General features: G+C 46.7%; 1 protein-coding gene across 1 annotated transcript; it reads left to right on the top strand.

Annotated features, from left to right (window-relative positions):
* The first annotated feature begins 1,913 nt into the window (after positions 1-1,913).
* On the top strand, positions 1,914-24,430 carry TGFBI (transforming growth factor beta induced). Its single transcript, XM_074883879.1, has 17 exons — positions 1,914-2,089; positions 6,320-6,418; positions 13,158-13,222; positions 14,108-14,265; positions 15,348-15,512; positions 16,007-16,153; positions 16,856-16,997; positions 17,605-17,817; positions 17,967-18,104; positions 18,333-18,478; positions 18,645-18,781; positions 19,294-19,424; positions 21,334-21,458; positions 22,410-22,512; positions 22,710-22,789; positions 23,158-23,182; positions 23,351-24,430. Exons 1-17 carry the CDS (start codon positions 1,980-1,982, stop codon positions 23,404-23,406), a joined length of 2,040 nt encoding a protein of 679 aa, XP_074739980.1. The 5' UTR covers positions 1,914-1,979; the 3' UTR covers positions 23,407-24,430.
* Positions 24,431-26,639: the final 2,209 nt, after the last annotated feature.

Here is a 26,639-nt window from a genome sequence, read left to right as displayed (position 1 = left end):
CTTTTTAGGATCTTTAAGCCTTTCCCTGGCAATAAATTATGATAGCTGGTGGAGGAGGAGTGAATTTGAAGGCTTGTTCCCTTCTGGGGCCAAGGGGTCTAACTCTGACTTGGAAAAATGCACATCTATCAGATCAGGCTTCACAGCCCTAAATCTTTTCCAGAGCCGGGGAACCATGTCACCCCTTTTAAACAGAGCACTGGACGCACTCATAAAATACCTCCATTTTACAGAGATGCTGCTGAGAAAGGCTTGGGTTAGGCAATACCTAAGAGGGTTCAAAACCTCACCTTTTCCTCAGGAAGACCTGAAACCTCTATTTCTTGTCTTTTAGGCTGGAGTCATGAGCCTTTGAAGGTAAGACTTCATGATTTACCTACTTAGATGGAGGCAGCAATGAGGCACTCCCCGGGGAGAGGAAACCCGACTGAGGAATGGTTTTGTGTATTTTATCCAAGAAGCGTTAATGCTGTTTACACTAATCAGATTTATTTAGTGTGGGGAAAAAAAAATCTTTGTAAATTCAAAGTGTTTATTATTGCTAAAGCCTTCTTCTGTTTGGCTCGGTGGCTGCTCACTGGATACGTTTCAATTCCCATCCTTGGCTGAGCAGCTGCCCTTTCTGGCCACTGCCCAGTCTCCAAAGCCTCATGAGGGTTTTGCAGAAGTCTGTCCCTAAGGGCAAGTGGCCACAAAGGGCCCCCTCAGTTTCCCAGGGGGATTTCAGGAGGAAAGAGTCCTTCGCCTTTGGTGTCAGCCCAGTCACAGAATCACAGAATCATTCAGGTTGAAAAAGACCCTTGGGATCATCGAGTCCAATCCTCAGCCCTACTCTGCAAAGTTCTCCCCTACCCCACATCCCCCAACAGCTCATCCAAACGGCCCTTAAACACATCCAGGGATGGTGACTCCACCCCCTCCCTGGGCAGCCTATTCCACTGTCTGACCACTCTTTCTGTGAAAAATGCTTTCCTAATGTCCAGTCAGAGCAAATCCATTACAAACACTGGGATGCTGTGGTGAGTCAAGCTGGATAAACTGGGGGCCAGGTGACTTCCCTCCCCCTCTGTGCATGGCATTACAGAAGCAACTTCGGTTGTTTGTGCTTCGCCCACATTTTGGCCCCTTCAGGACTTCTGCAGGGGCTCTCTCCTGGGAAGCCCGTGGTGGGGAGCACAGTGACAGCCTCAAGCAAGGGCCTCACTTCTCTGCTGCCATTACAAGCACCAAACACCCTCTCTGCCCCTGGCTGGAATGGAGGTTTCCATGTCAGCGGTTGGGATGGCCGTGATGGCTGGCTCCTGGGGGGCCTGTCTCACTGGCCACGGCGGGCCAGCACCTTTGTGCCTGGGACCCTTCAGAGCCATGTGGCTCGCTGTGAAACTCACCCCAGAGCTGTGTGGAACACAAGCAAGCTGGCCAAGGGGGGCATGCCGATGGCAGCCTTATTTCTCTGGCATTGGCTTAAAAAAAACCCCCAGAAACCTCTCAACTCTTGAATTGGAAGGTGCTGGGGGGTGGGGTGGTGTTGAGGCACTGAGGGTGCCAGGCGGGGGGACAGGGCTGGGCTGGTCGGGCAGCAGCCAGGAGAGCACCCTGGGGTGGGGGGGGGGCATGGATGGGACCCCCAGAGGGTGTCAGTCCAACCACCCCGCTCGGAGACCTGACGGGGGAGTGGGGGGACGGTGGAAAAAAGTCCCGGAGAGAAGAAAAGAAAAAGCTGAGCTGGAAGGGAGGAGGGAGGACGCCCCTGGCCGCTTTTTGCTCCCGCAGCGGACAGACAGACGGACGGAGGGAGGGATGCCCTTCCCGGGGGGCGGCCTCCCCCCCCCTTCCCCTTCTCCTCTCCCCTCCCCTCCCGCCGGGCCGCGCCGCCGCTCCCCGCCCCCGTCGCCGCATTTAACGGGGCGCGCGGCGGCCGCCACCGTCCCGTCCCGTCCGTCCGTCGGTCGGTCCGTCCGTCCCGTCCCGTCCCGGCCATGGCGCACCCGGCGCTGCTGCTGGCGCTGGCGCTGGGCCTCGCCGCCGCCGCCAAGTCCCCGTACCAGCAGGTCCTGCAGCACAGCCGGCTCCGCGGCCGGCAGCACGGGTAAGGGGGGGTAAAGGGGCGGGGGGGTGCGCGGGGGAACCGGTTTTTTCCCTCCATTTGCACAAATCCCGGTGGGAAGCGGCGGCCCCGCAGGAGGTGGCGGCTCGGGAGCCGGTGCGGGGCCGGTAGCAGCTCCGCCCGGCCCTCGGCGGACACTCCGGTGGGTGCTTTCTCCCTCGGATAACGGCTTTTTCCTTCATCCTCGAATAGTTTTTTTCTTTCCTTTCTTCTGTAGAGAACTTCCTTCCTTTCTTTCAGGATGCGTAGTATTGCAGATGTCGTTTTAGACCCCTCAATAGTTCTTTATCGCTCTATCCCCGTTAAGGAAAAAAGGGGGGAAAAAAATCCCCAGATTTTGAACAGTTAAACATTTTTGTGGAAGGAATTCTCACTTTCATGAATCCATAGAAAAAGAAAGAAAATTGGTTCAATGGCAGAGGATTGTCTCTGTGCATTAAACACCACTTTACTCTTTGACTGGAACCCCCAGTAACTCTTGAAAGTTTTCCTGACCAAAGTGATCACTTATTTACTCATAAAGATAATGAGTATCCACAAAGTGCCTGTAGACCTCTCTTGCTAGATGGGCAATATGTTATGGACTGAGCAGCTTGAGTCTTCACTGATAAGTTTTTAAAATTTAGTTTTTAAAATTTATTGGGAATTAGGAAGGACGTAAGGATGACAGAGCTTTCAGCTGGCTTCCGTCTCTCAGGGCAGTGACATTGATTGAACTGTAGCTTCCATTGAAAGGGATTGCTGAAGGCAGGGTCATGAAATGCTTTTAAACCCCCCCCCCCAAGACTTAAATATTGCAATTTGATACAGTGTCTGGCAGGGATCCAGGTCAGTATTTATGAAAAGGGGTATGCTGTTTATATGTCTAATTAGGTACAGAATCCAACAGACAAATTCTGAGCTGATGTCTACTTGTAAAATGTCAGTAATGAAAGAATTACAGTGATTTACATACAAATACACTGAGTCTTGTTCTTCATCTCTACATGATCTGAAACTAAGTAAATATCCAGGTCTGCTGATAGCCCTGAGGCAGGAGTTTACTCAGACTCAGTAAGTTTAGTGCAGTCCTGGTGTAAATCAGCGCACTCATCTCTGCAGGGAGAAGCCTGTTATTCCCTGTACTATCAAGAGGCACAGGGTAAGATGTGATTGTGGTCCATGCTGGTGCCTGAGATCTTTGGAAGATGGAAGGAATTAGTACACCAGGGTTTCCAGATGAAGTGAAGTTCCACTGAGATAAGCCCAGTGTAGTTGGCCACAGACTTTGCTCACCAGTTCCTTTCTGATGGAGAGAGCAATTTACACCCAGCTAATTTTTAAACATCGCCTGGATTTTGGACATTGATTAATGACGTGACAAAGAGATACAGCAACACAAAACCAGCCAAAAAGATCTTGCATGTGAGGCGTGTGGTTTTGCTTGCAGGAGGGAGCTCAGGAGCGATGTGCAACGGGGATTGCCACCCCTTCTGCTGTGAGCATCCCCCCACACCATCAATGCTCCTATTGAGCCGCGAGCGAGTTGGGTGGCAGAGCTTGGCTCTGCAGCAAAACTTGTACATCTTAATTAACTTTATTTTTTTAAAAAAAGTAAATCAGCTCAAGTCTGGGAGAGGAGCTGAGAAGTATATAAGGAACATTAAGATTTGAAGATGAAAAGCTAGGAGCGCTCTGCCCAAACCCACCCGGCTTTGTGGGCTGGGGAGCTTTATGGACATAGTCATGGCAGGTAGCTGGGGCCGTACAGTAAGTCCGGCTCTTCTCTGCCCCTTCCCAAAGGGCAGCCCCTGTCCCAGCAGCTCCCAGCTGCTGCCTGCCAAGTGCACGGCTTCAGCTGAAGGGGAACAATAGGCAGTTTTATCCTCAAGTCAGCGCGGCTGGCTGGGAACGGCATGGCAGAGGTGATGAACTCCAACGAGGAGAGGGGAGAGTGTTGACAAATTCATTTTAAGCCAGACTGGGCAGAGGACCAGAACACGCACCGCAGGGAGCCGCTACTACAGCCTGCCTGTGGGAATCATTGATAACACGGCCCTGGGGGGGTGGGATTTTTCCACACTGAGGAAAAACTGGGAAGAAATTTTCCCCCATAAGTCAGGGAGGGAGCAGCAGCCCTGCAGAGCTGCGGCCCCGGGCAGGGAGGAGGGAGCAAGGCAGCGCCAGGCTCGATGCTGTGGTGAAGGCGCAAGGGTTTTCTTGGCAGGCTGCTCCCGGGGATACGGGGGAAATGATCAAACAAGTCCTTCAGTAGCCAGGCTTGTCAAGATGAATATTAGAGGGATTGTCCACTGCCGTCAGCCAGACGCTGAAATCGAGGCAAGGTTTGGAATTTCGATGTAATTGGAACCATATTTCGGCGCGGCGGGGCCGAGGTAGCCGAGGTGGGCTGAGTCAGAGAGCACAGACGTCTCTCTAAGCGATGATTTGGCGTGGAAATTACTGAGCCTGGGCCAGTTTGCACCAGCTGAACGTTTGGCTTTGTGATTTCTAACTTTTTTTCAGGAGATTCTTTCTCCTTGTCCCTCACCTTATATATAGAAAGGGAATTAAATGCTTTCATGCTGAAACAAACTACCATTACTGGATATGGCAGTAACGAGGGAAATGGTGAGCTGAACTCCCCCAGGTCCTGCGGGTCCTCACTTTCCCCTCGGGGCAGGACGAAGGTGCCAGGGCCGTGCAGGGTTGGATCCTGCCTCCACAGGACCCTGGGCAGCCACACCAACAAAGGCTTATTGAAGGCAAGCCAAGCTCCCGCTGGGACTGGCACTGAAGTTAGCCAACATATAGGAGACCCTCGCGTTAATTCATGCTAATGATGGGCAGGCTGGCCCGTTTTGGAGAGAGATGAATTTGGGACAACGGTGAAAAGCAAGACGGTGGTTGGGCTGCAAACTCTGCTTTTGTTAATTTTGGTAGGCAAGCGGGCAGCCTCTCAGTCAAACCCAGCGTGAAACAGGCTGCTGCCTGCTTTCCTAAACAGATCAACAAGACCTTTACAGCAGCATCTCCAGGCGCATCTGGAGTTTCATTTGTACAAATGAAAACTCTGCCTTGGATGGCACAGAGCACTTCTGATGGGCTGAAATGATGGTTTACGTATTTTGCTTAATTATTTGTTTTCCCTTCACCTGCCTGGCAGCCAATACTCCGCATACTTTTGGTGCTACTGCCACAGCTGGGGCATGGTGTTGGTGTTGGGAATCCAGTCTCAGTTGGGCTGAGCATCCTCAGCTTGCTTGGGTGTTGCTACACCTCTGGCTCAAGCCCAGAGGCAGTTGGTGGCCTTGCAGCCCAAGCCCATAAATCACATCTGATGCATTGACCGTGCATTGCCCACATCCGTGGCCAGGGCTGCTGGCCACAAACCACAGAGATGATCAGCCAGGCAATGGGGAAATGCTGTGCTGGCCAAACCGGCAGCAAGTAAACTCCCAACTCCTGTTTGACCACATCTTTGCTCGCAGTGATACCACTTCTTAGAAAGCTGAAAGGCTGCAGTCAGCTGTCGGTGGGGTTAGTCACACATGTAATGCCAACCGTCTGCTTTTCTGGTTGAGAAGGAGCTCTCGGTACCTTGTGGGCTGATATAGCCACTCTGAATCTGTGCTGTCATACCTGTGTTGAAACCGGAGTGGGCAGTGCCACTGCTTGGTTTCCCCATCAGCAGCTCAGCACCCATGTCCAGAATCTGCTGAGTCTATCATACAGCAAAAGTATCCATTCTGGTTTTGGTGTAAGTCGGTCCATAGACTGATAAATATCTGTCCTTCTTTATGCCCTAAACAATAAAATAATGGGTGGGTTTGGAAGGATTTGAATTATTGCGTAACTTTATCAGGTTTTATCTGGGATTGCAAATTTTAAGTAGCTGTTCACCATGGAAATACTGACCAAAGTATTATTTTTAACTTCTTTATATTTTGGTGAGAGGTAGAACATGGAAAAAAAGTCAAGATTTTGCACTCAGAGAAGAAAAAGATACCCTGGCAGAGTGAAGAGGGATCTCTTTCACTGCTTCCTCCAGTTCATGATAGTCATTATAGGCTCAGACCAAGCAAGCTGACTCGCAGCTCTCAAAATTTCCTCCCTTGCAACCCCAGCAGGGCTTTTCGGGCGCTGTCAGGTGGGGTCTGGCTCCATGCTGGGGGTCAGCACTGAAAGGAGGGAGGCTTACAGGACCCCCTTCTGCTTTGTCGTTACCTGTAGCCCCAACGTGTGCGCGGTGCAGAAGCTGATCGGCACGAACAGGAAATACTTCACCAACTGCAAGCAGTGGTACCAGAGGAAGATCTGCGGGAAGTCAACGTAAGTACCCGAGTGCCAGCCAGGGTCTCCCTGAAGACCCCGATGCGGAGGTGGGTGCTGGGTGGGAGAGGCAGATGGTGTGACAGATGTGGGATGTCAGAGCCCACGGTGCAGGCTTAATGTGTATATGTATTAAGAATTGTTTTAGCCTTTTACTCCCTAGGAAATATTTGCGTTTTTCTCAAATGGCAAACGTGATCCTAAATCACTTAGATGTTAAGAATGGAAAGTACCGTGTAAATACAAACCCTGATGGTTTATTCTAATTGCATTTCTATATATACTTATAGAGCTCTCAGTGCTGTAATGAAGTGTGTACCAGATGTTTTCTAGTACTTAGCTGTGTCTCTCTCCATGCTAGGTTCAATGCTGCCTAGCTAAAAAAAAAAAAAAAAAAAAGGAACAAAAGGCAATCCAGAGCTGATGGATATTGGAGAGAATGTAAAATTCATCTACACATGTTTGCTTTGGAAGAGAAAACAGAAATAAAGGGAAAGAAGTGTCAGTTTTAGCCAGCACTCTCTGATGACTCCACCAGGAAAGTTAATTAGACTTGCAGGCCAATTCCACATTTAAAATTGCAAACAATAATATTCAAGTAGCTGTTGCATAAAGTATCTGTGTAAGCAGCCTCGGGACATTCTTTTGAAAGATGTAGTCAGCAGATAATTAAGGATATGCGTGCTTGACTGTGTGCCAGGCTGTAGATCAGGAGCGGGGAATCTTCTTCCTTGGTGTAGGCCAAACTGGGCTTTCAGACACGTTTGCTGGCCCGCACTTCAGCACGCACCACCACGTTACCCAATATCAGTGCAAAGGTGCTGGCTCTGGGGAGCAGAGCCGTGGGCCAGGTCTGGTCCTGGATCTGCAAGGTCAAGAAGAACAAACAGCAGAACATCATCTCATGTGTTTCCATTATGGTCCAATGTAAATTGTAATTAGATCTATAGGAACATGATGTTCTTTACTGCAGATTAAATAAACTCTGTTTCTGTGGTCAACAGCAGACTTTGAGATCTTGAACTGTGGTAAGCTATATTGCTTTTATTTTGGTTGCCGTCATTGGTTTAGCTGTGATGGTTGGCCATCAGGATTCGTTTCGTGTGTCTGGTGTTGGTATGGTGAGGAGGAAGGCAAACCAGAAGTCATCACTGTGCATGGCTTTTGGGCTTTCTTTGTGCTACCCACGAACTCATCTAAAAGAGGAAAATTCTGTACTTCAGGAGGATGTATTGCAGGATGTGCCATATAGTGAGCATGTAGAGTGGTTTCCCTTATGTCCAATTGTCTTTACAGAAAGAAAAAAAAGAAAAAAAAGAGAGGCAATATTGTAAAAACAAACAAAAAATGCCCCCCCCCCCCTTAATTCTACAAAACCACCAAATCTGGGAGGATTTGGTTTGGGTGATTAGAATTCAGGCTCTGATTTTGCCCGAATGGTGGCTTTTTTGATGTAAAATGGACAAGAATATGGTGTGGCAATGTGGCATCATCATTGCCTCTTCTGATAACAGAGTAGCTTAGTACGTCTCCAAAGAAAACATGACTCAGCTGTGGATGTGGGATGTGGCTTTGCTGTTACAGTCACTGAAAGGCAAAGCCATCCAGCCACAGATTTCTTCAGCTCTGAAGCAAATGAGGAACTAACCTCAAGTAACCCAAGTGTGCAGCTGTATTTGGCAGAGACAAACTTGTCCGCTTATCTCCAGAAAGAGGTGGAACAACTGGCATCTGGCAGCATTTCATGATTGCATTTGAGGAGATGGGGTGATCTCTTCTAACCTCATTTTCTCTGCTTTTACCCAAGTGTCTAATCCAATGATGCATTGCTGAGAGAAAAGCATACACAGCATTAACCTGCCTGTTAACCTATGAGATAATGTTCCCATTATACACGGAATTTGCTCACTATTCTTTGCTTTGTAACATCTTGACAATGGGTGTCATTGTCTTCTTCTCTCTTCCTAGTCATTTTTGAGCCTGGGCCCTACTTTTCCCTTTAGCAGTGCTTGTGCAGAACAAAAGACACGTGCCTTGACTCACATTTTCCAGAGGACCCTGGGACAGCTCTGATTACAAACGCTTGCTGGTGATGGCTCCCGCTGGACGTGGAGTTCCTGGCGTATGGAAGCAATCAGGAGTCATTTGGGCCATAAAGGACATGATGCGTTATGCTGCGGCAGTCGAATTCTTAAACCAGTGTCAGGGGCCTGATGCTGTGCCGTGCTCAGTGCACCGGTGCCCAGCAGAGAACGTGGGCACAGTTAATGGTGCTCAACATGAACCACCGAAACCAGCCCGTTGCGTGGGACTGAGCTGGTCCATGAGAGGTTTTGAGAATACCTGATGCCTTTAAATCCCAGAAAGAGTCAGGATTTGGCAAGTTTGTCATCATAACTGGGTGGATCCAGCCTTTGCTTGGGATCTATAGTCAGAAGTGCTCTCCTGAAGCTGTGTGCTTGGTCCTCTTGTTGGCAGTGGGGTCCACTCCATCAGCCCAGGGGGGTGAGAAGAGCAGTCCTGGGGTAGAAGACGCTTGATCCGTCTCACCTAGTTCACATTTGACCTGGCTGTTATCCTCCTTATTTTCTTAAAGGGTCAGTGGTGCCACAAGTTGGAGGTGTGTTGCAGGCACAAATACCTGGCTTTAGGAAGATAGTTCTGACTGCTTTGATTTCCTTTCTTTTCCTGCTCTGAGCAATTTCAAACATGTAGTAAGGAGGGAGGTCAGTGATAGACCAGGTACTGCAGAGAAGCAAAGCTGAGCTCCTGCAGAGCTGACTCAGAGCAGAGAAATTCAACCCTGAGTGAGGAAGGCAGAAAAGTTGCTGGAAGCCTGTAGCATAACTTCACTCCTCCCTTGCGTGATCACATCCTGCACCGAGGGACACAGGGCGACTGGAGCAGCGAGGAGAGCCAGCTGGAAGGATACGGATGTGCCTGGTCTTTACCCTTGTCTCCAGGTGCATCACCTTTGGGTCACTGCTGAGAGTGCTCACGGTCACCCTGGGTGCAGCGGGCCCCGTGCTCAGTTGCTCTATAGCTGTTACCAGAAACAAATACATTACGGCTGGAAGGCAAAGGCTCAGTGGAGAGGCTTTGCAGGGTTGCTTCTCGAGCAGCATCTTTTGGTCCATGGGGGCGGAGTGCTCTACTGGCGCTGGATGTGCACAATGGAAATTTCAACTCATGCATCAGAGGAGGACTCGTACCTCTTTATCTGCTTTTTTGCTTTGTTTTTCTTCTCTTTGCTGAAGTATTGGCTCACGCAGTTAGGGAGAAATTAGAGGATTTATGTACATTTTTTATCATTGCATTACTTGCTGATGAAGTGAGATAAGACAGTTGGCAAGGAGTCTGACACTGCTTTGATTTTAACGAGCGCTGAAACAAGATTGTTTTGGTAATTAGGTAATTTTCCACTGTTGGTTATTCCAAAGCCAAAGAAATAGTTTATTTAGAGTGTATTCTCATAGTTGTGCCTGTGTTTTTTATATTTTTCTACCTTCCTTATGCGCTGGACTCATTCTTCCAGAATTGGGGTTGCAATTGAATGTGTCTCCACACATTTTTTTGTTTGAGAATGAAAAGACAACTTACATAAATTGGGTTTTTGATTACTTTTTGAGGAATAACTAGTGGCAGTAAGTTACCCCTTAATATGTTCCTTTTTTTTTTTCCTTTTAAATTAATTTTCCTTTTCTTGTCTGATGTACTTTCCTCAGTTCAGGAAAAGAATGACTCTGGCACTTATTTTACAAAAACAAAACATATGGGTTTTATTACAGGAAATTATTACAAATGGATCTTTATTCACCAATATATGCCTAAGCTTATTTTTATTACCTTGAAAAATGCACTTAAAATTTAATTTCGGATCCTAAGAATGCAACCACAATGAAACAATGACTAGTAAAAGCCAGGGAGCTTGCTTCTGCAGTCAGACACAGATAGACATTTTAGAAATACAGTGTTTCAAAACCAGAGACTGAAAAACTATAGATTCAGCTTGCAATTACTCAATGAGGAGGTCAGGAAATTGTGGTCAGAAGCGTTGCAGAGTGGATGAGAAATGCTCTTTGTACGAGGGCACTGCTTGTTTAACCCACATTGCTGGCATCCGCCGTGGCCCAGCATAGTGGTCTGTAGCCACTGAGTAGACACCATAAATGGGGACGGACTTGGCAATTCCAAAGACTTTTGTGCAGATCCTGCCGTGTGGTGCGATGGCTGGGAGGTGTTCAGTGTTTCCTCCCATGAGCTGTTTGCCCCTGGCTGTGTAAGAGAAATACTCCTCCCTGGCCAGCAGACTGGCTCCAACCCACCTGGAGGAAGACATGTCAGAGGAGCAGCCTTCCTCCCATATGGATGTGTAGGGTAGCAGAGCATTGAGATGCAGAGTCCTGCAAGTGAGGTGGAGCAGCCTTCATCCACAGCTGTGCTGCTCCTCCCTGAGGGTTGGAGGTGGCTGTGGGACCAGCTGGGAGGATGCCCTGTGCCCAGTCCTGAGCGACTCCTTGAACAGTGCCCACCTGCCTTTGGGTGGGCTGGGTGGTCTTGTGCTTCCACCAAGTCCACCAGACATGGGAGGGCAAATGGCTGAAGTTGGAGCTGCTTTTTTACAATCCTCATCTCTGGCTCCTTGTAGGTGCAAACACTTGGCTGAGCACCTCTGTGTTCACCGGGCCCTTTGCAGAAGTTTTCTGGCACTCAACCCAAAACGCTGGCATGTAGAATGCATACCAGGTGATGCTGGTACATCACCTGCAGTGGGCGAGTGAGACTGGGGGCTTGAAGGAACTGGCCCCATTACTGGCCCCGGTGCTTCTGGCCGTTAGCTTCCCTTGTGGGGTGGTGCTGGAGGTGCCCAGGAACACGCTGGCAAGCGGGTGGCATGGTCCCTCCATCCCTTCCCGATGCCCTCACCTCCTGGCAGACGCCCGGCTGCTGGGGCAGCCCCGAGCCGGCGAGCCCCGTGCGCTGCAGGCTGTGTGCATCAGCGTCCTGCCCCTCCGTCACAGCTCATTAATCTCCGATCGATCTATAAATAAGCCTTTTAAAGCCTACGTCAGCACTCAGGAATTATTTATGCTGAACTTTGGAATGATTTCTCTTTAATCAGCTCTTCATCTTTGATTACAGGTCTGAACCAAGGGAACTGTCTAGACTGGATTTAGTTTCTAGGGTGAAAAAAAGAAAAATTGGAGGTAGGGGAGGGAAATGGCGGGGGTAGAAAGTGTGTGTTTCTAATGAACACGAGACGGGGGGGGCTGGGGAAAGCGGAGCAGCAGGGTGTTAAGATCTCCAGTAGTCAAAGGAAGGGATTGCTTTAGGCAAACTCTTTCCCACATGGAATATATAATGTCTAGACAATCAGTCTGGGTTTGCTTTGTAATTCTCTTAGGAAACCGTGACACAGAATTTATTTGCTTCTGTCACAGAAAAGCAGGTATTTGTTTCACTTACTGGCTCTTAATTACCCTGAAGAATTCCCTCTTAAACCCCAGGCACTTCCACTGTTTGTTAACAGTGTTAAAATGATGACAAATATCTGAAGCTTGAGGATTTTCCTTTCTCTTTGAGTGAGTGTGCTGAGGATCGGCAATACAGCATCCTACTTGTCTTGAATCCAACTGGGAGCACAGAGGAAACACTTGTCTTTGGGAGGAACACCTATTCCTTCACTGTCTTAGCCCATCGATCAGATGGCCTTGCTCCTGTCACACCAAGTGTAAGAGCAATAGGTAAAAGAATCCCCTGTGGGAAATAAATGGGTGACTTCTGGATTGAGGTTTTCCCTTTCTCTCTTTTTTTTATTCCCCCCCTGTTAATATTGAAACATGTTCCCTTGAAGGGCCAGCTTTGAGAATCAGATGACTTTTATTTCCCATTGAGCTGCAGACGATGGACACAGCATTCAGGCAGCTCTTATTTAGGATCTGCAAATCTGCAGGATGGCCCTGAGTCCCCAGGATGGAGTCTTTGGCCCCTTAGGTTTTACTGGGGGATAGTGCCTAATCAGAGCAGCAGTTTGCAGAAGGAAATGTTGCACTGAGGGTGCTCGCATGGACGTACCAGTGTTGGCAAAGACCGGTGGGCTGCGGTACTGCCCGGGGTGCCCACGGATGCATGTGCCACTACCGGTGATGTTTGTCCTTGCAGGGCTTATCCCAAGCCCTTCTGCCAGTGCATCCAAGACCAGGGATGCTCCTTCCCCTCCAGGTCTGTCTGGTGGATTTTGCCATAAGTAAGCAGATAATTTCTGGTGGTGGCCAAGAATGGGATGAAATGAAGGGGAAACGCTTGGCCGGTTTGGTAAAGCAGCAACATGCTGGAGTTTCAGTGTGTTGCCCGGTGATCAGACATGACATCAGCAGTCAGCCAGGGAGATCCCCAAATCCTGTGGGAAATGTGCCTGGATGAACCAGCACTTGCAGTGTCTTGCCTAGGTTATCTGTTGGGACTGTGGCGTCAGTTTCCAACCACTGTTTGTACAAAGTCTCCTGGGTAGCGTGGTTTTGAAAAGAAATTGTGTCTGCTTTTGTTCAGTGGAGAAATTTGCAACATGCAGCCCTGAAGGAGATAAAAATTGTGGTTTGTCTTTTGTTCAAGTCTATATATCTAATGAAGAGTCTGCTTAGAAACATCACCAAATATGGATGGACACAGAACTATAGCAAATAGAGAAGAAGCAGTGAGACACCATCAGTTAATCTGCCGTATCCCTCTCTTATTCCAGAGTAATCAGCTATGAGTGCTGTCCTGGATATGAAAAAGTTCCTGGAGAAAAAGGCTGCCCAGCTGGTAAAAATATGTTTGACATTTTTAAAACTTCTTAAAATTATACAGCTGCCTAGTAAAGGGGAATGTTAGAAAATTACTCAAAGTGGATTTGATTTTTGCAATTTGTGCACAATATTGCCACGAACAAGTCAGAAATGGACTCAGCAGAGCACCAGCTGAGTGCCAGATCAGCTCCAAAGCATGCAAAATGTTCCAGACAACTTAAAACCTTGGATATAATTAAACATAATCAAGCATGGGAGGGCCATAGGGAACTACTTATTCCAACAAGTTATATAGCTGTATTGGAAATGGAATACAAAGGAATGATAGAGTAGCAGACAGCTCTGCCAATCTGCTCATTTTTATTTTGGCAAGCATGAGGTTAGCAAAATTGCATTTAGGAGAAAATACCGTTCAGCCAGTGGTGGGGGTTGGGAGGGAATTAACTGGGTTTATTGAAGAAAGACATATTCTGCTTTTGCTTTCTGAACGCTTCCTTCCACAGAAGTTTGATGCTGCCCAGTTAACCATGTGGGCTGGTGTGGGTGGGTCGGTGGAGACCGAGACCAGCGATAAGCTGCCAGCTGTGAGCAGCAAAAGCCTGAGTACAAACAAGGATTGGGTGAAAGCAATGAATATATTTGCTTGCCTCAATTCATATCCATCTAAATCCAGAGTAAGGCCATTTAAACCTGCAGAGATGCAGTAGATCCTGGATTACACTGCTGTAATTGAGGCTGGAGCTGTCACGCTATGATTATTTATTATCTAATTAGTGAACAGATACGAGTTCCCTGACGTGCTTCATTTCCCCAAGCATTCTCACCAGCAGCTCTCCTTTAACTCAGCACAGTGCGGGAAGGATGGACGATGTGTTGGGAACATAACCTTCTCTTCTTTCAGCGCTGCCACTTTCAAACATCTATGAAACCCTGGGAGTTGTTGGCTCTGCCACCACGCAGCTCTACTCTGACCGGTCTAACCTAAGGCCAGAAATCGAAGGACCTGGAAGTTTCACAATTTTTGCCCCGAGTAATGAGGCCTGGGCGTCCTTGCCTGCTGTAAGATATAATTCCTCTTCTTTCTCTTCTTCCTCTGGCTTTCTCTAGTGGAGATCCAGCTCTGCAGGAGTCTGGATCCAGCCCTATCTAGTAGAACGGACACAGTCCTGATGTGGGAAGGACTATGAATTTCTAAGATGGGAATCACTGTACTGGTCCCTCAGCTCCAGAGCTTTGTTTCTGAAAGACCCATCACTAGAGAGATGTGGATGCTCTCCAGCAGGTGGCTGTGAAAATCACCTCGTTCAGTTTTCCCTGCTTACCATTAGCGATTGCAATAAGACCTGCAGCAAGAGACTTTCCATCCCTTTTGGTTTTTCTTGTTGACCCTTACTTTACCACTCTGGTTGTTCTTAATAATTTGCACAAGTAGCCAGTCCCAGCTGGAGTCTCTGTAAACCTGCAGCCTTTCTGCATCAGTGTGTTCCTATGCTCAATTACATATAAATTTCTTTTACATTGGTTTTGATTTTCTCACTCTGTGTCTTGTGGAATTTCCACTCCTGAAGTTGTCACCACTGTCCTGCTGGTGCTCTGATGCTAATGGAGCATCTCTGTGAACTGGGGAGAGTCCCAGCTGTACGACCCCTATCCAGTTACATCCCACATTTAAATCACTTGTCCATAAATACGTTAAAACAACTATTGGGGCAGGGAGGGGGCATCTTTTTGACTACCCCCACAACCAAACCTCTACCCTGAACCTGCACCAGCAGAGCCCCTTGCAGGGATGCTGCAGCGAGGGAAGGTCTCCTGGTGTATTTGTCCTTGGCCCCGAGTGATGCTTTTTGTTGTCTTACTGCTCGTTTCGATGCAGTGATCCCACACTGGAGCTTGCTGCCATCATCCCTTCATCTGCCAAGGACAGGGGTGCCAGAGCTGCTAGCTGCTGTTGTAAGACGAAGATTTATGAAAGTCAGAGCTCTTAATTTGCACAGATGGCTTAAGGCTGAATACATCACTTAATACACACACGCGCACCCACCTTGGAAGCACCTTGGATGCAGCCAGACCTCCTGGCTCTCTCTAACAACTGGCTTAATTGCACTCAGCACTGAAAAATGAATTTTTCTGGTTTTCAGGAAACTTTGGATTCCTTAGTCAGTAATGTTAACATTGAGCTGCTCAATGCCCTTCGCTACCACATGGTGAACAAACGGGTCCTCACGGACGATCTGAAACACGGGACAACACTTAACTCAATGTACCAGGACCTGCCTATCCAGATTCACCACTATCCCAATGGGGTAAGACATTTGTATAAAACCTACCCACCATGGGCTTGCTTTTCTGCTGCCTTGCATCTCCTACACTGTTCTTGGACCTCCAGGACTCTGTAATGCTTAGGTTGACAACTATTGATTTAGGATACATATTTAGAAGGAGCTTGAAAAGAATATTTACAAGCAGACAGTTGCATCAATGCTGTTGTGGGGAAGTTGCCCGCATTGCTGTATAACCATATGCTTGCCTAAGTATTGGTTCATGCATATTTTCTTAGTCTTGATGGTGCAGGGTAGACAAAACCACTGATTATTTTCAAAGCTCTTTAAACCTGAAATGTTTCAACATTCTTGATAGAGCATTCTCATTCTTTGTGTGTTTTTTTAGGAAGCCACATTTCTGCTCCTGCTGATTCAATATTATAGCGCTCACTGGGTTTGAAATAGAAAACCAGCAGAGGCTGCTTTACCTTCTTGTTTTAGTGCACATAACGCCCCGTGGCTCTTTCCTTCTCCAGATTGTCACTGTGAACTGTGCCAGGCTGTTGAAAGCTGACCACCACGCCACCAACGGAGTGGTCCATGTCATCGACAAAGTCATCTCCACCACTACAAACAGCATTCAGCAGGTCATTGAGACTGAGGAGAGCCTGGAAACTCTTCGGGTAAGTCCATCCCACGTGTGCTCCAGGGCTCCTTAGAGATGTTCAGTCATCCCACGCCCAGTGAGTTGTCCTGAAGAGCTTGCCAGTGCCTAGGTGCTGTGACTTGAAAGCTGCTGATAAAATCCTTGTACCAATATAGCTTATTTTGCTTTAGGAAGAGAAGTGTTTGATATCAATGCAAGTAGGGTTTTATAAGAATAATTGTCACCCTGCTATTGCTGTCAGTAAAGAGATGTAGACTGAGTCTGTCTCCTCACTGTTCTACAGGAGTTTTAGCCTTAGGAGATACTAACTGTTCAGATTTGATAAGTACCAATTTATTTGACTTGGTATTTGCCAAGTCAAGGAATAACTTAACAAGCAAAGGGGTTTTGCAGTTAGCCAGCTGTGGGTTCTGATCTGAATTATTCACTGGAACTACTGTGACCCTTTCCAGGAGTGTCAGGGTATTTAAACTAGCTCTCAGTCTTGCCAAAAAAAGGCTCTTGTACTCAAATTTCTGGAGCACAAGAGAACCATGGGCCTGGGTCAGATTTATAAAGGGACCGAAGTGCTGAAAGAAGCTATTCAGGATTTTTTGTAAGTCCTCTGAAATTATAAAAGCCTTAATAAATCTGGCCCTTACTGTGTGCCTGGACAAAGTTGCTGACCTTTGTATTCTGGCTGAATGTGCTTATACCCTCTCTCCTCATTTCTCTGAAGGCTGCTGTGGCTGCTTCTGACCTCAACAGCTTGCTGGAAAGCGAAGGCCAGTACACGCTCTTGGCTCCAACCAACGAAGCCTTTGAGAAGATCCCACGAGAAACACTGAACAGGATCCTGGGGGACCCAGCAGCCCTGAAGGGTAAGTCCTTGTTTACTGAGCCCATTGAGAGAGTGAAGAGTATTTTTCAGTTCATCAGAATTCCTTCTCAAGGATATCTGAATGGCTCCTTGATACACTGACAACAGCTGCAGTAAACAGATTTGACAGACTCCAGCTTTTTAAACTGAGCAGCCCAGACTTCTTTAGATGTAGATACGGTAGATGTGTAGACATGGCAGAGAGGGTGGTATTCAGGTATGGAGGAGGAAGCTGAAGCAGTCCCTTTTCCAAGCTTTTCTTTATCACTTCTGTATGTGATGGTGATTTCTATCAGTCCAGCAAGATGCAAGAAAACTAATGACTAATCAATGTAACCTCCCCTGACAAATGGGTCGAATAACCACACAAAATGTTTTGAAGTTGGCAAAGATGTATAAAAATTACTCCTTTCAGGCACTTCATTTCACAGGCTGCTGAATTAAAATCAGCCCAAATTAAAATGACTGTGCATCTTTTGGAGTGGAGCCCTGTACAGTACAGTACAGTACAGTACAGGAGGCCCTTGGCATTGAACAGGATTCCTAAAAGCTGCAATAATTTCACAGCTGGTTTTCACAGCTCACTAAGACACTTGCCTCTCTTACAGACCTGCTGAACCATCACATCCTGAAGTCAGCCATGTGTGCTGAGGCCATCATCGCTGGCCTGACGATGGAGACTCTGGAAGGAACCACCCTGGACGTGGGCTGCAGTGGGGAAGAGCTGACCCTCAATGGGAAGGCCATCATCGCCAACAAGGATGTCCTGGCAACCAACGGCGTCGTGCATTTTGTTAATGAGCTGCTGATCCCGGACTCAGGTACTGATGCCTCTCTGCATCTTTCTTTCTGTTGCCTTTCTTTTGTCTATTTTGCCAAGGAAATACTGGATTCAGAGGGTGTAGATATTTAGTAGTGATGCGCGAATTTCCTTTAACACAAGGTTACTATGTGTTGCTTTTCTTTTCAGCTAAGACTCTGTTTGAGTTGGCACAAGAATCTGAGGTTTCCAAGTCTACAGACTTTTTCAGACAAGCTGGTCTCAGTTCTCATCTAACTGGCAGTGAGCAAGTGACCCTCCTTGCCCCAGTGAATGATGTGTTCAAAGGTAAACTGGGGAGTAAATCCCTTTCTTCCATCAGTTTGGGCCACAGTCTTCAGCCAAGTCTCAGTGCACAAGTATGCAAATCCTCTCTCAAATGCCTCAGCTACAGGCAGTGGCTTCTAGCTTTACAATTAAAAACTGGTGTGGGTAGTACTCTGTATTTGGACCTTTTTAGTGTCTCAGTGGTCATTTTACATGAATCAATGTTTTTTCCCATACTTTTTGCTGCAGATGGTCTCCCCGTTGTCGACAGCAACATGAAAAACTTGCTTCTGAACCACATTGTTAGAGACCAGCTCTCCTCTAAATATCTTTACCACGGACAGAAACTACAGACTCTGGGTGACAAAGAACTGAGAGTTTTTGTGTACCGCAATGTAAGTTCTTGCAGTGTGCTGTGCTCCATATGGCTGAATGATGCTTGATGCCTGTAATGTTATGGCTATCATGTAAAAAGTGTAATTGGGCACTGTGGAATGTATAAAAATCTCTGTTTTGAAGCATATGCTGATAAAGGCTTTTTTTCTGCAATTTTGTTTGCAGAACCTTTGCATTGAAAATGCCTGCATTGCTGCCCATGACAAGAAAGGAAGGTTTGGGACCCTGTTTATCATGGACAAAATGTTGACTCCACCATCTGGCTCAGTGATGGATGTTCTCAAGGCAGACCATCGCTTCAGGTGACCTTTCTGCTCTTCCGAAGTGCTAGTTAGGAGCAGAAGAGCTGCCAAAGCAGTTTCTATGTATTATGGGTCATAGCCATAACTATATATATTTTTTTAAACTCAAAAAGAGCATCCAAAACCGTGGTCTCGTCCCTAAATTATAGGGAGTGAGACTTCAAATAACCCTCCAATGAATTGTGAGCCAAGAGTGTGTGGTCCCCCTTAATACAGTCAGAAGCTGGCTCTGAAGCCACCTCTGCCCATCAGAGCTACTCTGGCCAGACCTCTCTGTCTCCTCGCTACTGTTTGGTCCCCAAGGAGTCAACTTTGTCATTTCTAGATGTTCTGATTGGACCTCACAGGCTCATTTCCTACCTAATCAACTTTTTGGTTAATTGATTTTGCTGAACCCCAGCAGGATTTTGCAATCGTAACTTCACAGCTCTCTTTAGAACACAACATGCCATTGCTTGAAGACCAACGAAAGTAGTTTATAGTGAAGCATTTTGTGTATGTTTGTTTTGCAGTACGTTGGTGGCTGCAATCCAGTCTGCAGGTCTAACGGAGAACTTGAACAGGCCAGGCACCTTCACGGTGTTTGCTCCAACAAACGAAGCTTTCCGAGCCATGCCCCAAGGGGAACTGAACAAACTAATGGGTGAGCACGTTTAGAGCATTTAGATGAACAGCTTCAGTGTGTTATTGGCATGATACAGGGAGGAATGGCTAAGTTTCTCTGCCATATCTCATTCTTTGACACTGTTTGTTGGAAGCATGGGCTTCCTCTGCAACTGGTTTGGGTAAACCCTATCCAGCAGAAAGCTGAGGAGGCACCGAGTGGCCCTGAACTCTCACACAAAGCGTGGGCATGGGTTTATACTTTCCTTGTGCTTGGAAGATGTGTTTCTAGTGTGTTGCTACAAACTTAATTTACTATAGACTTTAATTTGGTTGTGCGGGCTGGTGTGAACAGGATAACTCTGAGGTGTTTCTGGAGCCCATGGTGAGGTCTCTGCCTTTCTCAGGGATGAAAGAAGTGAGAATGTAGCTGTCAACCACATAGGATCAGGGTGTCTAAAGCAAGTTTTGCTGATAGAAAACACGGTCCACTTTCAACCACAAGTTATACTGTATGAAATTAAAGTAGTAAAAGGATGGAGCTATTGCTCCATCTATGTGTACATGGACAAAGCAGGAAGTCCAGTCTGATCCTGAGAAAACAACAGATATTCCAGTCTAGCACAGGCAACAACTAATATCCTGAAAAGCACAGGCATGCAGGTTGGGTGTGGAAAAAAGCATGGGAATGTTTAATGATGCTCTTCAGGATGAGCACCATGATCTTTTATTTTGTTCATGCTGAAAACTGGCTGTGGTTGGAAACAATGTCAGGTATTTGAGTGTAAAGTCTTCTCGTCATTAATGCCCAACCAAACATTGACATCATAATTTGCCCATGGTAGCTGGTTATCCTTTTAAGTGCAGGAATGAGGAACTGGTAAGATCAGACTGCACATCCAGTCTAGTGCTTAATATATAAATATTTCAGAACTGTTTTGCAGCTATTGTAAACGGCTGCAAGAATGAAGTATCCCAGATGTGGACGCTTCAGATGTTCTTCTTTTTTCACACAAATATTTAGCTTATGCTCCTGATGAAGAAGTGAATCATGCTGGTGAGGACGTGCAGTGTGAACTGTGGCCACACAAAAAAAACTGTAATGGAAAAAAAGCTCACAGTGTGTTCAGATACGAGCATTGAAAGAGGAAGGAACCGCTCTGGTTTTTAGATGAAGGACACCTTTTGCACTACCTGTTCCCCATGGCCTACCCGTGGGTTTTGTCAGTGGCACTGCATCCTCTAAAGGAGAAGATGGAGGAGGGCTGCTGGCCCGTGCTGTGCACGTCACTGCCTCTTCTGGAAAATAGATGGCAAAGGGGAAACATCTTATCTTCCTAAAATCTGTTTCATAGCATGGCTAGATAAGTAGAGACTCAGTGGGGTGGGGATCAGGCCAGCAATCGGTGAGCCATTAGTGACATTTCTCCTACACTTTTCCCTTTCCTTCCCAGGAATCCCGCAGTTTCAGCTGTGAAGATTATTGTCAAGCGACACTGGTACCGGCAAAAGTATTGACATTTGCAAATAACAGAGTGCTCTATCTGCTTCCTTATTTCACATAGGTCTTCTTCTCCCCCGCAGACTTCCTTGGGAAGTGAAAGCAGCAACAGGCGTAGGTTCACGCTGTGCACAGTGAGAGAAAGATGGACTGAAAAACCAGGAGATAGGGATTTCATGTATAGGACAGGTTTGGTATTTACCAAGGTGGGACACAGGGATAGTGTCCTTCTAGACTCGCTGGGATCCTGACCTGCCAGGGCAGGAACAGCCTCAATGCCCTAACCAGCTCCAGCCAAGGTCCTTCTGCCTGGTCTTTTCAATTTTATATTGTTTCCTTGCACTGTCAGGAAATTACGGTATTTTCCATGTACTTTCATTCCAGCACATGAAATATGGGAAGCAAGTGCTGATGTCGTTTTGCATATGTAAATGTTTTCATCCCCCAGGTAATGCCAAGGAGCTTGCCAACATCCTCAAGTTCCATGTGGCTGATGAGATCCTGGTGAGCGGTGCAGTTGGTGCCCTTGTGAGGCTGAAGTCCATGCAGGGAGATAAACTGGAAGTCAGCATGGTGAGTCACCTCGGATGGGGTTTCGTGGTCAGCAGGGCTGTCGTCTGTGTTTAGCTGTCCATGCTGAGGACCGAAGTATGTCTGTGCTCATTTGGACGGTGTGGGAACCTCTTCTAAGTGTGTGCACAGACCCACCAAACAGTGTTTTCTGGGCTGCAGTGAAGGGACTGTTGCCTTGCGTTCAATTCAACAAGCTGGCAGTCATGAAATGTGGTTTGCTTCAGCTTTCTCCCCAGAAGACCAATTGTAAATGATTTCCAGGAGCTGTTATAAATTTAACCCTGAGTCATGGGGGAAAAAGCATAAATAAATTAAACGAATAGTTTGTTCAGCTAACACGTCTTTTTTAGTGTAACGAAAATGATCTCTGCATGGGCTCCCTTAACACAGCAGGATTTATTTAGATGTATAATTTCATTTCACAAATTCTGCATTACATTAAGAGAAGGTAGGATCCTCTATTGAGGAAAAAAATACATTTCAGAAAATAAATAACCACGACCCACTCTGTGCATAAGGAAGAAAATGCAGGACAAAAAAAAGGAAAGGCCGGTGTTTCCAAGGGCATTGAGTTGGCCAGTTTGTGTGTGAGACTCTTCCTGTGTCCAGTCCTGATCTGCCCTCTCCTGATGTCATCTCCGCAGCCATCCCTCTTAGCACAAGCAGCAGCACCCACTGCCACCAGGGAGCTGGTGGATGTCCTCTGCTGCCATGGAACAGCGTTCCCAGCCAGCACACTGAGAAAATCCATGCTCAAAAGCCTGCCAGCCACTCCAGGACAAACTGCTCAGGCTATAATTTGGTTTTATATTCTCCTTAATTGGCAAGAGGAATGAAAACGCCTACAGCCATCCAGTAAATGAATGAATGCAAAGTGAGGGTTTCTTTAATAAAATTGGAAATCTCTGATGACAAGAGTTGCTCATGTTCTATTTTTCTTTTCCTAAACAGAAAAACAACGTGATACATATCAACAAGGAGCCCGTTGCTGAAAGCGATATCATGGCCACGAATGGTGTGATTTATGCTGTGAACTCTGTCTTACAGCCACAGGGTAGGTCCATGGTTAGAAATATCTAGAGCCACATCATTACAGCAGAGCTGCTTTGGGAGGGAGTGGTGACACACGGCAATTGCTTCAGTTTATTGAGGAGGATTAGTCTATTATGGGATTTTCAACACAAAATATTGGAAGGAAGCAGCCTGTGTGCTTTGATGAGTATTTCAGTGCTATCTATGTCCCACCCTTAGCCTCAAGGCCACAAGAAAGAGGTGACGAGCCGGCAGATCCCGCATTAGAAATCTTCAAACAGGCGTCTGCGTTATCCAAGGTAAAATACAAAAAAATCTCTCACTGTTGAACTACTGAAATTACACTTTGGTAATAATGATTGGAAGATAATCTCACATTCAGACTTTGAATTCCAAAGAGAGTGAGTGTATGTGTTTCATGGAATCCTCTCTTCTTGCATGATTTAATTATGTAAGGAATAATGCATCTTGCAACATGAAGCCTATAATTTGCAGCACACTGAAAGTAACCTTGGCATGGTACTATATATGTCAGCTTCCAATAATGAAGAGTCATTCATCCATAGTTTTTGAAGACTGGGGATAAATGTATTGACATGCAATCTGTACTTATAGCTGTCGGAGACTTGTTGTATTTATGCAAACCTTATACTTTCTTTCCATGCAGGTTTCTCAGAGAAATCCTCGACTAGGTAAAACACCTTCTCTAGCTTGTTTCTAATTTCCACTGTATGTCCCTGTCCCTTAAAGAGAGGTTTATTCTGCTGTCTTGTTGCAAGCAAGATGTAGCATAACTGGGAGGGGAGGGGACAAGGTGATGCTGTGTGTCTGTCCCACCCAACTCGGTCTTCTCCTTGCAGCACCCGTCTACTCCCGGTTACTAGCGAGGATGAAGGAGAACTCGGGTGGATTCTGAGCCACGTCGTGAGCAACCGCAGTCAGCACCTCCATCCCATCTGCTCTGGCTGACAGCTAAAGAGAATGACAGAACTGTTATGAAAAACCAAATATCACCCTTAAATTTATTTTTGTTTCCAATGAAGTGAATAGGAAAAATGAAAAGCCATATATATATGTATATATTTTAAGACCATTTTTATTTGGTTTTGACCTTAAAGTTCCCATGCTGAGGACAGGTTTTGATTTTTGTTTTATTTTTAAAAAGTAGTCACTAATTTGCAATATTTAACATACACAGTTTTGGGCTTGATACATACGTACAAGGGCAGGTGCTTAATTCCGCCCTGGTTCAGGAGCTCAAGAGATGCTTAGTGCCTTGGTGCTGTCTCACTGGGGAAGACCAAAAGGGGCTGAATTAAAACCCCTTTTCCAGGCTCCCAGTGGTACCCTACTGGTGCTGCAAACTCCAGGCTCCTGAGGTGGGAAGCTGGGTATGATCTCACTGAAAACCCCTTCCAAACCAGTGCCAGAATTGGGAAATTTTGGCCAGAATGACTTGGCAGGAATTGTGTATGTTCAGCTTTCTGAGGAAATACATCACCCAGGGCCAGCCGTATGGCTGGGTGAACAGTGATTGCTTTGGAGGAAGTAAATTTGTTGAATTCATTAACCATTACCCAAGCAATTTTTTTTCCGGGGTTTTGTTTGTTTGTTTGTTTTTAAACAAGCGTGTGTTTCCTTCTTCCCCTGTGTTTTAAAAGTCTTCCATGAAATTCTGAATTGAAGGCTTTTAACAAAAGCCTCTCTATTGACATTGAGGAAACTGCATAATTATAAACTACAGTTTGAACTGTTCTCTTTTATTTTAATTGGGTTTTGTTTATGCCTATGGGTTTTAACTGTGCTGCATTTTGTTCACAAGACTGAAATGAGAGTTCTCCCTGGCAGAAGCCTTCCAGTAAATGATTCATTTTTAATAATGGTGGTGTTTTTTTAATAAAAATTAAAAATAAAATCAAAAATATAAATATGACAAGTGATGATAATGTTTGTTTGGGTTTTTGTTTGTTTTGAATTGCCTGATGGCACAGTTTGACCACCTGAGCACTGGGAAGGAGGGGGGTTGGATTTGGTCACATCAATATCTACAAGTCTAATAGTTACTGGAGTGGAATAGCAAAATATTTCTCCTCTCTGATCCTGGCCTGTCATCATTTTTCAGCTGTACTTTCACGAGCAGTTGCTGTCACACACTTCAAGAAGCACAGGGCAGCCGTGCGCATCCCTCCCGCGGGACGCTCAGCCACCCTCGCTGACAGCTGGAGCTCAGCACTGCTCGCCGTACTGCCAACAGCACTGATTCACATCAGGGCTTTATATTCACTCCCCGGCCAGTTATTACCTTGGTGAAACCCAGGATTATGAGGAAAAGAAAAAAAAAAGGGTATCAAGTGCAGAATGCAAAAAATCCAGATTGTTTTGGTTGCCCTGGCTGAGAAACACACTGGTAGTTTTATTTCTATTAAAAGCTGAAATTGAAATCCCATATGCTGTGAGCCATCTGCATAACTCAAATGTGTGAAAAATAATCAAGCTCTTCTTTTATTTCCCTTCCCCAACCTCCCATCTCCTCTTTCTATTTTTCTGGCACATGCTGTTCTGTTATTTAAGGCTGGAGTGGTAATGGGGAACCCTTTGAGCCACCTATTCCCAGCAGCCCAAGGAAGAAGAGTCTTACCAGGGGACTGGCTCCTGGGGGAAGCTCAGCTTTTTGTAATTAGAATAATTAATTACTAACTCCCTACAAAAGCCTGAGAGAGAGCAAGAGAGAAAGCTAGTTGACATCTTGCTCAGTGGCAGTATGTGCAATTGCAAGGGGGCAGAGTCTTGCCTTGTTTTGCTTTGCTTTGCTTTTTTTGCCCTCTGTGATGCTTCATGACTAAGTGATATAAAGTCCTTCACAATTTGGGAAGGTGGAAAGTAGATCTGATCCTCATCTAGGTGAGTGCCCCTTGCTGGTACTTTCTTGGCGTCTGGCCTGGTGACTAATTGTTTCTTTGCAAAATGAAACCACTTGAGTAGATGGGGGTAGGGGAAACTTTGCTTAGATGTGCTTAGTAACTACAAGAAGTCCCATCTGCTGAGAGAGCAGTTTTCCTCTCCTGGGAATACAGCCCTGGCTTTCCACCCCATGGTTTGTGGGCAGGCATTGGGGCTGGTAGTGATGCAGCGATGATCTCCTTTGTGTTTTGCATATGGCCTGACTTTGCCAGGCTTGCTTTGAGGGGGACATGAGGTTTCCGAGTCCCAGCAGAGTTTACAGTAGATAGAGGTGTGTTATCCTTTCAATCCAATTCCCTTTTTGGCTTTCTCCTGTTGCTTACTCTCCCTGGTCCTCTGACAGTGCTCCCTCCCTTGCTGCTCCTTCTGCCTGCTCTATGCTCTGAGCTGCTGGGGGGTGCCAGCAGCAGCTCCCCGCAGTGCTGTGGATGCATGGCTGGTGTCCCTGTTGTGTTGCCTCTATAATTTCCCTGGGATCCCACATCCTGGGAAGCCATCCCAGGGCACCTTCCCACAGGCTCTCTGCTTGGAAGCTCTCTAGGGCTTTGGTGTCTCCAGATGACAGTTCATGTTGGTGGAAACTCTTGAGATGATTTAATTCCCTCCCTTTCCCTGCTCCAAGTTGGTTTCTCACCCCACTGTGCTCAGGGAGGATTACCCAGATGGCTTAGATCAATGCCAATGGCTGAGCTCTTTAGTTGATCAGCAGGGACTGCGTCTCTTGCTCTGATTCAGGGGCACTTTGGGGAAGTTTTTCCCCGTGGACGTTCATCCCTGTACCTTACCCCTGTGAAGTGAGAGCGGGTGCTGGCAGTCATCCCACCAAGGGGAGTGAGATATTATTGCTTCAGCCTTCAAGGGGTGCAAAAGGGAGGAAGCAAGAGGAGAGCAGCTGAAAGATGGGGAAATGAGGAGTGCTGAGATGATGGGAATATGAAACTTATCTGTCATTTTTCTAAAGAAATATTTTTTTAATTTTTTTTTTGATGTGACAAAAGGTGGAAGTGAAAGGAAGAAGGAAGTTGCTGGTGCTGAGGAGAAACATAACTCCCCTGGGGAAGTGCTGGCTGAGGAGCAGAGAGCTTCTGTGAGCCGGTTGGGTGTGGGAACCTGAGGGATGTCCCAGCTCAGGGCTGTGGTGGGGTGGGGGAGCTGGGATTCCCGTGTGTACCCATCCCACCCCGCAGC

This window comes from Strix uralensis, chromosome 14, assembly GCF_047716275.1.
Source record: "Strix uralensis isolate ZFMK-TIS-50842 chromosome 14, bStrUra1, whole genome shotgun sequence".
NCBI classification, from domain to species: Eukaryota; Metazoa; Chordata; class Aves; order Strigiformes; family Strigidae; genus Strix; species Strix uralensis.
This window is presented reverse-complemented; position numbering and strand designations above follow the sequence as displayed.

Excerpts from the sequence above, each read along its gene's own strand:
- TGFBI (XM_074883879.1), top strand. The coding sequence starts at position 1,980 with ATGGCGCACCCGGCGCTGCTGCTGGCGCTGGCGCTGGGCCTCGCCGCC. Across the intron at positions 2,090-6,319 it reads CTCCGCGGCCGGCAGCACGG|CCCCAACGTGTGCGCGGTGC; the intron begins GTAAGGGGGGGT and ends CGTTACCTGTAG. Across the intron at positions 23,183-23,350 it reads TCAGAGAAATCCTCGACTAG|CACCCGTCTACTCCCGGTTA; the intron begins GTAAAACACCTT and ends TTCTCCTTGCAG.